This window comes from Quercus lobata, chromosome 7, assembly GCF_001633185.2.
Source record: "Quercus lobata isolate SW786 chromosome 7, ValleyOak3.0 Primary Assembly, whole genome shotgun sequence".
NCBI classification, from domain to species: domain Eukaryota; kingdom Viridiplantae; phylum Streptophyta; class Magnoliopsida; order Fagales; family Fagaceae; genus Quercus; species Quercus lobata.
The window spans coordinates 14,355,434-14,371,653 of NC_044910.1; the positions used below are offsets into that span (position 1 = coordinate 14,355,434).

The following is a 16,220-nucleotide window of genomic DNA, read 5'->3' on the forward strand; positions in this document are numbered from 1 at the left end:
ATTTGTACATGCCACTTAATTTATTTGATAATTATTCAAATTTAATGCACAAGCCGAACATCATAAATTTAGTACATTTTCATATTTCTATTCTCTTTTTTAAATTGTGTGTGTGTGTATATATATGATAGAAATCTAAATTGTATACTATTTTTATGTTCTGTGAATGACAGTTGCAGCGAGTTTGAATTTATTCAAGGAATTGTTGAAGAGATCTCAAATTTTAAATTAAATCGCACTCCGTTATTTGTCGCACGATACCTAGTTGGAATAAATTATCGTGTAAAGACCATACTTTCAGATATTAAGTCAAATGATGGTCATATAATAGGTATTTATGGCCCTGGTGGAATAGGTAAGACAACAATTGCAAAAGCCATTTTTAATAGAATTTGTGATCATTTTGATGGATTTTGTTATCTAGAAAATTTAAGAGAAAGATCGGAGACAAATGCTAGTGTAATCGAACTACAAGAGACACTTCTTCTTGAGATCTTAAGAGACAGAAATTTAAAGGTGGGTAACAAATCTAGAGGAGTCAATATGATAAAGGAAAGACTTTCATCTATGAGGATCCTTTTAGTTCTTGATGATGTTGATAAATGGGTCCAAATAGAAAATTTGCTTGGAAGATGTGATCAGTTTGCTTCTGGAAGCAAAATCATTATAACAACAAGAGACAAACACTTATTAGCTACTCTTGGAAAATGTTGTTCAACCTACGAGGTTAAGGGATTAAATCAAGATGAAGCTTTGGAACTCCTTAGTATGCATGCCTTCCAAAGCAACAAACCTAAAGAAGATTATTTGGAACTTGCAAATAGAGTTATACATTATGCCAGGGGACTTCCACTAGCTCTAGTAATAATGGGTGCTGATTTGAATGGAAGAACTAAACCTCAGTGGAGAAGTGCAATAGATAAGTATGAAAAAATTCCTAATGAAGAAATTCAAAAAATTCTTGAAATAAGCTATGAAGGATTGGATGAAACTGAAAAAGATATTTTCCTTGATATCGCATGCTTCTTTAAGGGATTTTTTAAGGAGTATGTCATGGATATATTGAATGCTTGCGATTTACATCCAATTTATGGAATTCAAAAACTTTTCGATAAGTGCCTAATAACTGTTGATCGATATGATAGATTGTTGATGCATGACTTGCTCCAACAAATGGGTAGGGACATTATTCAACGGGAATCGCCACGAATGCTTGGAGAGCGTAGTAGGCTATGGTGTTATGAGGATGTTCATAAAGTACTAACACAAAATATGGTATGCATTGTATTGGTTCATTTTCTACCTTTTTTCAAATGGCAAATGTAGTGATTATTTTCCATTTAAATGTTGAAGAAAATTTAAGTTTATTAGTTTATTTCTTGTTTAAATTTAACTGTCATTATACTTTTAGTGAATTTTATTGTATAGTGTGATTGACTTGATGCTTTGTCTAATTAGGGATCGGAAAAAATTCGAGGCATAAGGATATGCTCACCTGAACCATCAAAGATGAAATTAGAACTTGAATGTCTTGAAAAGATGAAAAATCTCAAGTTTCTCATAGTTAGTAATGTGGCTATTTGTAGAGGTCTCAAATATCTTCCTAATGAATTAAGGGTTCTTGATTGGTCTGGATTTCCTTTATCTTCCTTACCATCCAATTTTGATCCTCAAAAACTCATTGCACTCAACATGCCAAAAAGTCGGGTTACATTGGACAAGCTTTTCAAGGTATAATCATTTTTATTTATTTATAAATTGTTATTACTTTATTAAACTATATTTTAATAATGTTTGTTGGAATTAAAAATTTTGATTTTCTTTTTTCTACAGAAGATACAATGCAAAAACTTGACATATATGAATTTCAATTCCAATCAATACATTAGGAAATTACCTGACTTATCGAGTGCCACCCCAAACGTAAAGAAATTGGATCTCCGTGGTTGTGAAAAATTAGTCAAGGTTCATGACTCTATTGGATATCTTGATAAGCTTGAAAGCTGGGACCTCTGGGGATGCCATGAACTTCAAACTCTTCCAAGTTGTATCGCGATGAAATCTCTTAAATTTTTAAATCTTTTTGCATGCAAAAGGGTTAAGAGGTTCCCTGATATTCCTCAAGAAATGGAAAATTTAAAGTTTCTAAGTCTGGGAGGCACAGCCATTAGAGAGATTCCTCCATCAATTGGGAATCTCACTGGGCTTGAGCGATTAGAGATAGGTTCCGATTTCTATTCATGTCATCTTCCAAGTAGCATTTATAAATTGCAACATCTTCGCAAACTCTTGCTTCTTGGTAATGTCAAATTTCCAAAGGACGTGGGGATTGGTAGACAAGCAGCAGCGTGCAATTCTTACGGTGGCTTTTCAAAATATTGTTTTCCAAAGTTGAATTTTCTAAAAAAGTTGACTTCTTGCTTCACCCACTCAGAGAAATGTTTATTATCAGGGAGTAAAGATTTGAACCTCAGAGAAAGCATTATCAAATTCAATAGATTAGATAGGCTTCTAATTTATGATTCCAAGTTCCTTAAGAAAATTCCAAGGCTTCCAGAAGGTATAAGAACTGTAGATGCAACAAACTGCATCTCGTTGAATTCAGAATCATTAAGAAAATTATTCCTTCAGGTACCCCTCTCTCTCTCTTAAAGTAATAATAGAAATAATTTTCGTTACCTTTGCAAATACATTTACTAGATTTGCTGAACTTCAATTTCTTAAAATTCCTAATTTCATGCAGTTTGGAAGAATTTTAGGGCTTTCACCAAATATGAAATGTTCAGGTGTGAAACACAAAGTATTAATGGATTCCCATTCACATCGTAATTTATCGAATCAGATTGATTGCTCTTCCCAGGTCTCCCTCTCCAAGTTCAACGCAATTAAAAATGAGTCCTATCCCACTTTAGATGCGTATCTGGTTGATTATGGAGAGAGATATGATATTAGAGTACCAGGAAAGAAGATTCCGAATTGGTTCAATCATCAAAGCATTGAAAGTTCCATATCATTCTGGGTTGGTCCTGAGTTTCCATCAATTGCTGTTTGTGTTGCTTTTCATCTAATTCCGTTGAAGGACAGTTATGCAAATAATGATAAGTACGGTTTTGTTCGTGATGATATAATCGATGGTGTTTATGATATCCACATTTCTACCGATAGTCGTAAGCGACGTCTCATGACTTCGGGGGGTTTTTCTTTCAAGTGTGATCATCTGTGGTTTTACGGTGAACATCACAGCCAATTACAGAGGAATTTCGGAGACTTGATGCAAGGTGATCGGAATCATGTTGAGATTTCATGTAAAATCTCTCATTGGGCAAGTACAAACGGAAACTACGCTCCTGTGATTGCAAGGATGGGAGTACATGTGGAATGCATATGTCCTCCTCAGAATTCCGATATCATCCAATGCAATTCTCAAAATGTTGATGACGACACAGAGCTGCACGCACCTTTACTATCTCAAAATGGTTCACAAACGGACTCAGATGCAGGAGACCCTTCAAGCTCCTCTAGTCCCTGACGACATATGATTCAAGGCGTCCAATGGATATAGCAAATGGGCTTGACTTATGTTTGGGTATTGACTCAGCAGATGGTAATGGGTTTGATTTGGGTTCTTCTTCAATAGCCAATCCCTTTGTAAAAAGATGACTCCATTTTCAATCTATATCCACTGTCAAAGAAACCGAGTCCGATGCGAAGAAATATGCCCGGGTATTATTCTTACATTGAAACTACTTTCCACTAGAAGACTTAATTCAAAACAATGCACTGTGTATTATGTATATATATATATATATATATATAAGAAAATTTCAAAAGGAGTAGGAGTGGATCGCTGAGTTGAAATTTTAGAATTATATAGTCTGCTCATAAAGTCATTGTCCTGTTAAATTTGGTACAATTTCAAAGTCATTTGAGGGTTAAGCATTTGGTAGAAGTTAGAACTAAGCATTTCATTAGGAGTGACTTAAAATCTCAAGAATAGATTTTGTTCGCTTCAAAAAGGGGAAAATTGTGGTTTCTTAATTTATTTGAATAGTTTATGATTTTAATTGTCTTCAATGCATAGGTTGTACAATACCAAGTGGCCAAATCGGACTACTTTTTCATATAATCAATCAGCTGTAACACAATGTCAACCTCCTCTAGCCTCTCACGAAACTGGGCACCTCTATCTTTGCCAATTGATTCAAGGCTTCAATTAGATGTGACAAATGGGTCTAACTTGGGTTTGGGATCTGACTCAATTGTCGGAGATGGGTTTGATTTAGCTTCCTCTTCAATGGCCTATTCCTCTGTAAACTGTGATTCAGACTTCAATCCATATCCACAGTTGAAAAAGATCCTCGTGATCAAATTCCTAGAAAACATGACAAGGTACCGTTACTAAATTGAAATTGTTTTCCTTTGCATCATTTTAGTTCAATTTCTTTCGCCTTGTTAAATGAGAAAGTATGTCACCCACTTTAGTTGTATTGTTTGATTTGCATCTTTGGGTATCTTTATCACTTCTTGCTCTGTTTCGTTAAATTAACACCCTCATTCATGAAGGGTACCAACCCCAATTTGAAAGGATATGGTAATGCGAAGAAAAGAATAGAATTAATGAAAGGAAATTGGTAATTTGATCAATAAATATCATTGCTTGGCTTGTAGCTTTGCAAGGTAAGAATATTTGGCATTGGTAAGCTGTCACTCCTAGAAGTTCGCCTCTACTTGGGTATTTAAATAAATATGTAACTATGCTTCCACCAAGTGAGAAGTCTTATGCATGGGCAGTGTTTTTACTACATTTTTTTAATACATTTTCTGCTCAAGACATTGCCTTAAGAATCATGGCTACTCTTCTTTTTATTCAAACATTGCAGACTTTGAACTAACATTTTGTTTTCTCGATCTTTTTTTTTTCCTAGTTAGACAGTTTTTTAGCATGAATAAAATGGTGCTTAAAGTTTCGTGCATTACGTTAAGATGTAGTTGCATCTTGTCGAATTTGAAAATAAATCTAGTTTTTTCATATTAGCAATGTGCATTGCTCTTTTTCTTTTTCCCTTGACTGGATTGCTATTCATTCTCATTCAATATTAGGTTGTACAACATCTTAATTAAAGGACGATATTTTTGTCTGTGAATGACCTTTGATTATCAATGCCCAGATTGAGTGACATCTATGTTTGAGTGAAGTTATTTGTGGGTTTTGTGTAGTTGTTCTTTTCATGGTGTTTTTGCAGCATCTAGAAACTGTCAGATTTTTATTCAGTTAAGGAAAGGCTTACCATGAAAAGAAAAAGAGATGAGATGATTAGTAGATTAGTGGATCAATAGAGGTACATAGAATATTGTTGTTCTTTGAGCATTCAGGTGGAACTAAGAATGAAAGACGTTGGTATAATATTTCCTTTGTTAGTTAACTGATGGAATTTACACAGATATATTGTTGTTTAATTAAGACTTTCCAAAATGATTTGTAATTTTATTTGAAGTTTTAGATGTCAAAGAACAAATGGTTTTTTTTTTTGGGTAGTGGAAAGAAAACAATAAAGAGAGAGGAGAGACAGCAGTTCAAAGGTCTTGAAAAGTCATTAACTAATTTGAGTCTATTGGTGTGTTTTTATACCATGCCATTCATTGTGTGAATATGGTGGGGGTACCAAATGCAATATGGTGAGGGTACCAAATGCAAGCCCCTAACCACATACCTGGGCGGAAGTCTCTTGCCCATTGTATCTAATTATCATGTTCTTATTTCCATCAGTGGTGAGTATACGAACGTTCAAAAGCACAAAGATTAAAGAAGTGATAGGGGTCCATATAGAATGCATTTGTGATTTGGTTCTGTCAAGTTTGAAGGGCTTTAACAGTGATGGCTGTGATTTGGTATTGTCATCAACTGCCTATCCCTATGAATGCAGATCATCTAATGGCTTAGATTGTCCTTGATGACATTGTGCACCTTTCTTTGCCATCTGATTTAGGGCTTCCAATAGATGTGACAAGAGGGTCTGACTTTGATATGGGATTTGCTTTAACTGTTGGACATGGGTTTATTTTGGGTTCCTCTTCACTGGCCTATCCCTCGGTGAAAGATGATTCCAATTTCAATTCATAGCCACAGTCAAAGAAAATTAAAACCTCTTGATCAAATTTCAAGGAAACATTATTACTTTGAAACTGTTTTCCTTTGCATCATCTTTGTTTGATTTCTTTTTAGTTGTTGAATGCCGGAGTATGTCTCCTTTTTAGTTGTATTGTTTGATTTGCATCTTTGTCACTTCGCACTCTCTTTCATTAAATTAACATGCTCATCATAAAAGGGGTATTAAGCCAATTTGAAAGGATGTAGTAATGTAAACAAAAGAACAGAACTAATGAAAGAAATTAGTAATATGATCTATTGCTGAGTTGCATTCCTTTTAATGGAAAAGAAGTTTTCAAAATTCTTTTAGAAAAAGTACAAAGTTCTGCAACTCAATGGACAAGTAAAGCCAAAAAAAAAAAAATTATATTGATGAAGATTAACATTGCTTGGTCATACTCAAGTGATTACTTGTACTGAATTGGAAATATTGGTTTAATTAGTTAAGCATATTTTCTTATGAGATTTGATGGGGCAAAGTGTCACTTGCCAACTGAGGCCTGCTAGATTTGGCAGAAGTAAGCATTTAACTAGGAGTTGCTTAAAATCTTAGGAAGGATACAATAAGCAGTAAAGCAGTTATTGACACATAAGCCATTTTTTCGAAGTTAATGAGGGAAGAGGGAAATGTGTATTTGTGTTTGGAGTTAATGAAACAAGAACTGTATTAGGAATTCTAAAATTTACTACAGCACATAAACTCATTTACATACATACCCTTATAGTTTTTAACAGCTGGTTGAAAAATATTATAAGCATATGACTTAGATTTCTGATGTGCACTCTGCACAAGTATTGCACCTTTTTTTTTTCTTTTTTTTTTTTCGAGATAATCTAGATGTCTTAGATTCGTACAAACAAAATTTAAGTAAAATTGGGAACCTATGAAAATGATGAGGTAAAGTAAATAATATAATTAATTAATAAAATTCGTGCAATGCTCCAACCTAGGAGTAATGGATCTACAAAATTAGGTGATAAGTAAGAAACAGTATAGTATCATAAAATGGTGTAAACCTTTTGGTTCTTTGGAATATATTAGTATGGATTAGAAATCTTTGTCATTTGCTTTAAATTTTGTGGGGATTAAATGTGGTTGGAGGAGATTCCATCCTACATACAAAGCTTAAATGCCACCAAGGTACTGCTATTTGTAATTATTAATATTTTTTCTCTATATTTAAAATAAATAAATAAAATGAGAAGAAGCTTTTGGAAAGTTTAGGAAAGAAAATTATTTCAAAAATTAGCTTTTCTCTTTATTTTTTTTAAAAATTGTTTTTGGAATAAGAACACAATGGTAGCCAGTAATATGGGTCTATAGAGAAGAATGGCAAAGTGGAACTTGTGATACATGAACATTGTTTTGGATTGCATTCTAGATTCTCTGTTTTGTTTTTATTCTTTGTGTACTGGTGTGGCACTCGTCATATTTCTTTGTTTTTAATAGATATCATTACAGGGCAAGATGGACTTCAGCTTATGTCTCCACTCTGCACTGTGAAATTCTCAGTTCTTGTGAACAGATCCCCAACTGGCATTTTCAGCATTACAGGTTATTCACATTTCTCTATGGACCTATCATCATTTTGTGGGGATGTACAACTGAGCTAAGCTATCTTAGTTGTCTGCTTCTTTGCTTTGAGGCTCCCATATGAAAAATGAAAATGGGTTTTAGTGACTTCGTTTTGGTGAGAGAGTACTGGGTGGTCTTCAAGGCTATAAGGTAGGTTCTCTTCTCATGCCAAAATAAGTTTGTGGTTGCTGCTAGAAACTATGTTTTAGGCATTTTGGAAGGTGCTGATTGAACAAATGTGGACATTGTAGTTGGCAGAAATTATATTTGACAAAAGGATGCTGGATTGCTCTTTTTAGAGTCTTATCTCTTCAGTGTGCTGATCCATGTGGCAAATATTTAAGATAAACTGAAGTTCAATTTCCATTTTTTTTATTGGTTCATTGGATAATTGTATTTTGTTCCTTTCTAAGAATCATATCAAATAGTTGTAAAATCGAATTTTTTAAAAAGAAAGAAGATTTTCTCCAATAGTTTTCCTTTCATTAGCTACTGCTTTGTTCACATGTTTTTTTTTTTTTTCATTTTAGTTAGTCAGTGATTAAAAATTCTTTTACCAATTAGGTGTCGCATTGAATAGCCCTGTCCCAGTAAGTGCATTCTCAAATGATTTGTTAAATGAATTGTTATCCCCCCATAAATAAATTTTATCATTCCTGTTGGTGCTTAAAAGAAGGCCATTCCTGTGCTGATGGTGAAGGTCCAAGAATAAATCTGACATAAAAAATGGATCATTACCTCTTTGGATTGTTACAATACCAAATGCTTAATGGGAATAAAGTTAGTGATGGATTTATGGTCAGGCTTGGATTAAAATGATCAGACTTTTCAATGGGAAATTTGGTCTCACCATCACAAAGATGATCAACATAGATACAAACATTTGAGGAAGCAATGTAATGATACAAAGGTTCTTCTTGTACATAATGGGTTGTCTTGAGATTGGGAGAAATAGTAACCTCTGAGATTATGTCTAGGATTCTTATACCTAGGTGAATTTCCATTTATCCATTCTAGTATCTTTAGACAATTATTTGCTCTATTTTGTTGCTTATATATAAAATATCAGTCATATAGAAATAAATATGTGCCAAGCTGTTTGAAATGATTTGTTATAGATGGCGAAGAGTTTACTAACAGAGAAAACATTTTTGTATGCAGTGCATATTTCAACAGTGAAGACCCAGATCTGATGATTGGTATGTTTGTTCAGCATTGAATGCTTTCAAAATAATTCAATAATGTATTGTCAGCTTATATTGTTGTATTTTCATGGTAGTGTTTCTTGACCTACAATATTAGAGTCCTTTCAGTTGCATTATCTCAGTTTTTGTCATCCAAAATCTGATGTTGTAGAATCCACAAATTTCAGTCTAAATTAACTTTATTTGTGCTTGATTTATGGAAATCCAACTTCTGATAGAGGGTATAACCAAGCGAGTCAAGATATCAGCTTTAATGGTGTTTGTGTGAGTTTCTTTTGTCAGGCCTTCCACCCTGCCAAAAAAAATTAATTATTTGGACTGTAGTCAATAAGAAATTTGGTGAAAGTGTTCAGTGTGTCTAAATATGTGTTCTTGTTCAAATTGCATTGATTACAATAGAATTTTGTCGAGTAAGTTACCCTGGACAGTAGTCAGCGTAATGATCCCTCTCTCTCTCTCTCTCTCACAATACTACATATAGGTAGACAAGATTGGCATGAACAATTTATGGCTCTACATAATTTATGACTGTCTGCAGATTTATAGATGGAGGTCATGTGAAAACTACACTAGCAAGTATAAAATACAGGTGCATTCATTGTCCATTCGCTATTATGATTAATGTTTAAAAATTGTCTAAGTTGTTTTGTGATAAGTTTTAACTTCACTATGATGCAATGACTATGTTAGGCTTTCCTGAAAGTGTCATGTAAAAGTAGTGAAATCTCCCAATTTCTGGTAATGCTCGAGATTATTCATTTTTTTTAAAGGCTATTTTAAATGAAAATAAGTGTACTGTTTTTTCTTTGGTACCTCATACATTTAGAATAAATTCTCATAATAATGAGAGTTATTTTGAAGTTGTAGGTGAAGAGGTTGACCAATTATTTGCTAATAGTCATTCTCATGGTCCATTATTTTATTAACCTTATGTTACAGCAGTTGCACAGAAGAGTTTAATTGGTCCTGCATACAAAGCACTAGCTTTGACTTAGATGATTGCATTATTCAGTAAACAATTTAGACTTATTTGTGGTAAAGAAGTACTAGAAGATTATTATTTAAGCTTAATGAAAGAGTATACATACATCAAGGATCACCTCAAATAGATTGGCTTTGCTGGGATGAAATTTCCCAAACACTGACAGAAAATTATGATTTTTAGGAAACTTATATCAAGGTATCATTCTTTTTTATTAGTAACCTTTCTAGGATAAAAGGTTTTCCTATTTCATTTCCTCTAGTTATCACTGAAGAGTAGCCCACGACATGGCACATGCGCCCACACACATACTTTTCTTTCTTTCACTTGTATTTTTTACCTTAATGAAATGATGTTAATACTTTCTTCTTGAAATAAACTGGGTGTTAGTGGGTAACAAAGGGTGCATAACATAATCATATTTATTGTTGAACATTGAACTGGAAAATTTTGAGTAGCTTTTATTTTAAAATGTCATTTTGTTGGAGCATCCGGATGCAATTGCATACAGATATAGGATCTTAGATTTGTAATTTGGGCTTGATTTCTGGTAATGAATGTCAAAATGATAGGTCAAGTTGTTTGGACATAAAATTGGAGATCATCAGTGGTTTCCTTCAGATGGGGATTGATGATATTTGGGGATATGCTATGTACATCAGCGGAGTTCAAAAATATTATCCGAGGAAAAACAAAACTCTGCAACTTCATAATCCTTGGCATGTTCTCAAAAAGTTCAGAGAACCATCGAGTAAGAGATACAAGTATTGGAGGAGAAGCCATGCGTAGTCAAAAGACTCAAAACATAGGTGAGTATTGGGGAGGAGTTGGGAAGCGTATTAGTTTGTATAACCCTAGAAGGCAAAATGTTATTGGCCTTGCTTTCTGATTTAGAGTCTAAAGAGTGAATTACTTAAGCACTCTGCACTTGTAAAAAAGACCCAAAGCTCTATGCAATCTGTCCTAATGCTCTCTAAGTCTCTTTTGAAGGTACTCAAGTACTTTGGAAACAAGTCAAGCTTGGCAACCTCAAGACAAAGACCGGAGAGGCCTATTAGGCTATGCACAACTATTGATAAAAAAAAAAAAAACAAAAAAAAAATGTCTATCATTTCCAAATAATGTATTTTTTTCGATGGGTTTGGGCTTATGCTTATAAGCTTCAAACTAGGAATATAAAAGCTACCGATTCTCCCTTTAACACATTGTTTGACAATAATTGACTTTTAAGAACACCCTACAATTATAAATTGTTAAAACATTAGAGATTAATTGTATGTCATTTCCTATCAGAGTACTCATTCTTAGGTAGATTTTGATTTACCTTAATAAGCTTTATGTACTCAATCCCTTGCCCCTCAAAAGGGATTAGGCAAGTGCAAGGAGCAACTTAGTTAACTTGTATGTGTACAGTATAAACATATGTTAATTTGATTTTTTTAGTTAGTTTTGTTAAATATTATTACATAAATAATGATTAAATTGGTCATTAGTTGAATATATTACGAATTTATAATGAATATACCTTTTATATATGTATATCTATAATTTATTTTATTAGGTGTTTGTGTATTTTATATTCACGATACAGAAAAATAAAAAATTGATTCACAATACGATTCACTTTTTAACAACTATGCTTATGATATCTAAGTGAGTGGTGACTAAAAAAATAGCTACTCTTCCAAAAAAGTAAAAAATGCGTCGCCCTCTCCTCAACTAGTAAGATTGTATGGAATGGATTCTCTTTTTTTTTAAAAATTATGGAATGGATTCTCAATCGATAGTTTTTCCAATACAAAAATAAAAGGTTTTAGGATCACAAATTAGATCACAACCTTTGCTATAGTTGTCTATATGACAAATTATGAGTAGTGAAGAAAAAATGATGGCTTTATGTGAAAAATATAGGTCTATGTGAAATAATAGATAGCCAATCACAATTTGCCACGTAAGATAGTTATGACAAAAGTTGTGACATTTTATGTAGTACTAGAATTTACTCTACAAAAATAGATTGCAACTTTAACATGGCATCTCATATCTCATATGTTGCATGCATATATGACAGTAAATGGACTTATAGGTACCTCAATGTCATTAAGGAAGCATATATAGGTACATCAATGTCACTGAGGAAGCATAAAATTTTGGGTAACAATACACACTTATCGTACACACACTATCACGTGACTAAAAATTGTTTTTTTAAAATTCAATTTCACAATTTTAATTGAAATGCAGTGTATATAAGAGTGTGTAATAGGATTTTTTTGTTATATTTTATTCATGAGGGAAAAAAATCAAAGTTTATTTTTTTTGGCTTTTTAGCTGACATATTGATATGCTATAGATCCACAGAGACCCAATCTTTGAAATGACTTTTCACTTGTTCCATTTTTAGCAAAATTGATTTTGTGAATCTTAAGGAAAGAGAAAATCATCTGTCAAGAATTCTTTTTTCCTTTCATTATAAGGAAAGAGATGAGAAAAATAAAATATGGAAATAATTGGTTTTTATGGGTCTCACCAATTTTATATTTTTTTCATTCCCTCCAAATCCACAAAATTACTCCTACATTTATTATACACATGAAAATTTTCAAATATTTTGTGAAATTACATTTATATTTTCATAATTAAATATTAAATTAGAATTTATAAGGATAAAGTAGTAAAACAATTTTTTATAATTATCTTTCTTACATTTTTCTTTCCCTCTACGTCCAAATCCAATCACATGAATAAAATTTTTTTTTTTCCTTCTGTTTTCACAAAAGTCAAAAACATGTGGGACTCTCTTTGAACTTTGTAGGATTGCGTGAAAGAGGGTATCCTTGGCACTTGGCACCATCCACTTTTGTTTGATCTTGAGCGAAAAATGGTGCTAGTGATATTAGAAATTTTAATACATAAATCTGTTACTAATAACGAAAAATAGTTCAAACATTTATATATCATTTTGTTGAAATAAAATACTAATTATATTTATTATCATATTAATTTGTAATTTTTTATTATAAAATTTGTATCAAAGTTATAACAAATTTTATTAAAAAAATTCTTATAGTCAGATATGACAAGAATTTGATTAATGCCAATTAAATAACATAATAAATGAAGCATAGATTACTTTTTTCCTTTTTTTGATTGATTTGGTTAGGTTTGTGGTTAATTTTACCCCTCCCTAACATTACTGATTACTCTTGCCATCGTACAAGTTGGGTTCTATGGTCCTAAAAAAAAAAAAGTTGGGTTCTATGGTTTACCAAAAAATAAGTTGTGTTCTTATGGGTAAATGCATGCTCACCTTCAATAGATGTTACAACTCACTTATCAAGAGCCTTGTAACTTAATTGACATTTCTCTATGTACAAAGTACTTAAGGGTCTAGAGTTCGACTATTTTAACTATCTAAAAATTTTAAAAAAAATTCTTACAACTCACCTTCAATTGCCCCTCCCCCTTGTCTGAGCGATGTTCACAAGGAGGAAGCTCTTTTGTTTTCTCCTTTGTAATTTTCTCTGTTTTTTAATAAAATTTTATAGTTCAAAAAAAGAAAAAAATCACCTTCGATTGACTAATAAAGTACTGATAAGAAGTTTCTAAAAAAAAATAGTACTGATAAGAAGTTAGCTATTTACTACTTACTATTCTCAACACATGAATATAAGGTCGAACTCTTAACACACAACTTCCATGATATTGCAATGTAAAATTAAAGCATAAGTATGGTACCTAGAAAGTTAAAATCTCAGTAGAGGATGGTCTCTTTGAGGTCTATTCTCTAGCCCAATAGAGGATGCCACATGTTTGTGTGACTTCTTATGTCTGTATGTGTACGTATTTGCACGAAGGCTTTGAATTTCGGGTCCAGTAGTTTGGTCTGTTGATAATCAGTTTATGGATCACTATGTTTCTATACTTATGTGCAGTTGTGCATAGGATTTGCTTCTCTAAAATATTGGACTAATTCCTTGGGCTTTTTTTGGTAATTGTTTTTTATCTGACTAATAAGAAATAACATCATGGCTAATGATGTTTAGCAATGATTGTTGTCATGTTATCATCTCTGCTAAAGGAGGGTGTCAATATCCAGTTTATCTGATGTCAAAAATGTATTTTAAAGGTAAAAATAATGCAAAATAGCCCTGCAACATCAAGAGAAGGGGTGCCTCCTCATAGACGGGGTTGCAGTGACTAGGCCCGGGTGACTCTTTACCAAAAACACAAGTCTTTGTGGAGTCGTAAACCATGCATGGAGTGACCCTTGTAAAGTTGGTTACTCCACCGATGCTGGATTGGTCCAAATCTAAGGAAGAGCATCCTTAAAATTACAGATAGGATGATATATCATTTTCTTCATTAGCCTCCAAAGCCTTCCCTTTGTTTTTAGATTTAACATTTTGGATCCTGGTTTCAGACCTGATACCTATCCCAAATACTTCCCAATTACCAATATTGAGTACTAACAGTACAACCAATGTTGGCACCCCTAGAACCTTGGGAGGAGGATGTCATAGTGGTAGGATCATGTTACTTGCTGTATCATTATTGAATATAGAGCACATTCCATCTTACAGCAAAGGATGATGTGATTTACATTTTCTTCTATCATTTGGTGTAGTGATAAATGTTAAGATATCATTGAAGTTGACTTCTTTTTTGTAGCAGCTTTCTAGACTGGTGTTCACAGGTATGATTTAGATGACCATACTATCTAAGAAAAATTACTGTAAACTGCTAGGAACACATTCTTTGATAAGATTCAAAGGCAGAAGACAATTGCATTTACAATATATTTGGATAGGACAGAGGAGAGGGGAGTAGAGGGAGGGACATGGGCTTAGCAAGAATCTATCTGAAAAGGAGAGAGGAAGGTTGGTAGCTTTGTTGAAAGAGTACAAGGATGTCTTTGCTTGGAGCTATCAAGAAATGCCAGGTTTAAGTCCAAACTTGGTAATGCATAAGTTGAAGGTGGATCCTAATGTTAAACTTGTGAAACAGCCACCGAGGAAATATTGTTTAGATGTTGAGGAAAAGATAAAGTTTGAAGTGCAAAAGCTTTTAAAGGCAAGGTTCATTGAGGAGATTGAATGCCCGATAAGTGTTTGTGTAGATTTTCGAGATCTCAATAAAGCCTGCCCAAAGGATGAGTTCTCACTTCCTAACGTTGATATTCTGGTAGATGCAGCAGCTAATCATGAGCGTTTCTCTTTTATAGATAATTATATTGGGTATAATCAGATCCTTATGGACCTAGTAGGTGCCCCAAAAACTACTTTTAGGACACCCTTTAGGAATTACTTCTATAGGGTAATACCTTTTGGATTAAAGAATGCTAGTGTAACATACCAAAGAACCATGACTTCAATCTTTAGAGATATTCTGCATAAGCAAGTGGAAGATTACGTTGATGATCATGTAGTAAAAGCGAAGAATCCTATTGAACATTTGATGCATCTGAGACAAGTCTTTGAAAGATGCAGGGAACATAACTTGAGGATGAATCCCTTCAAGTGTGCCTTTGTAGTGTCTTCAGGGAAATTCTTACGGTTTCTTGTTCATCATAGGGGAATTGTTTTGGACACAAGGAAGGCCGAAGCAATAACTACTCTCAGTCATCCTACAACTCTAAAAGAGTTGAGAAGCTTTGTGGGAAAGGTTTCTTATTTGAGGAGATTCATTCCAAGCCTATCTAAGATCTTAAAATCTCTTATGGAGCAGACAAAGAAAAGAGTAACCTTTGTGTGGTGTGATCAATGTCAGAAAGCATTTAAGAAGATTTAGATGATATTGGCAGATCCCCACACTATGGTGACCCCTATACTTAGGAAGCCTTTGTTATTGTATATAGCAAATACAGATCAATCCATGGGAGCGTTATTAGCTCAAGAGCAAGAAGGGGTAGAAAAACCAGTGTACTGTATAAGAAAGCTTATGAAGGGACCAGAATTGAGGGCATCGTGTGCAGCTGGTGACTAAGGGTAATCCCGTGAAGTATCTGTTTGATGGGTTAAAAAGAATTGACCCCTTGCAAATTAATTAATTACCCAAGTTAATTAATTAGATTCACTTACATGCAATAGCGTGGGAACACAAACAAATCACCAAATTATCTAAATGTAGTGGAAAATAAATTTGACAAAGTGATTTGTTTATGAATGGGGAAAACTACCGAGGCAAAACCCCACTAGGTGAATTTCAGGTCACTACTCCCAAAAATCCACTATTATCAATCACAAGTAGTTACAAGTATAAGAAATCTTACCAAACCCTTTGGCCTATCCCGAAATACCAACTTATAGT

At 33.3% G+C, this 16,220-nt stretch overlaps 1 protein-coding gene across 5 annotated transcripts; it reads left to right on the plus strand.

Annotated features, from left to right (window-relative positions):
* Positions 1-221: 221 nt before the first annotated feature.
* LOC115953140 (disease resistance-like protein DSC1) lies at positions 222-11,002 on the plus strand. 5 transcript variants are annotated; one of them, XM_031070663.1, is made up of 10 exons: positions 222-1,275; positions 1,459-1,731; positions 1,834-2,631; positions 2,744-3,723; positions 4,082-4,389; positions 7,599-7,874; positions 8,886-8,923; positions 9,468-9,518; positions 10,484-10,720; positions 10,902-11,002. In XM_031070663.1, exons 1-4 carry the CDS (start codon positions 544-546, stop codon positions 3,527-3,529), a joined length of 2,589 nt encoding a protein of 862 aa, XP_030926523.1. In that variant the 5' UTR covers positions 222-543; the 3' UTR covers positions 3,530-3,723; positions 4,082-4,389; positions 7,599-7,874; positions 8,886-8,923; positions 9,468-9,518; positions 10,484-10,720; positions 10,902-11,002. The 5 variants fall into 5 exon arrangements, with proteins under 5 accessions (XP_030926523.1, XP_030926520.1, XP_030926522.1 ...); XM_031070660.1 differs by lacking the exon at positions 9,468-9,518; XM_031070662.1 differs by lacking the exon at positions 9,468-9,518 and having other exon boundaries at positions 7,611-7,874.
* The last annotated feature ends 5,218 nt before the right edge of the window (positions 11,003-16,220 follow it).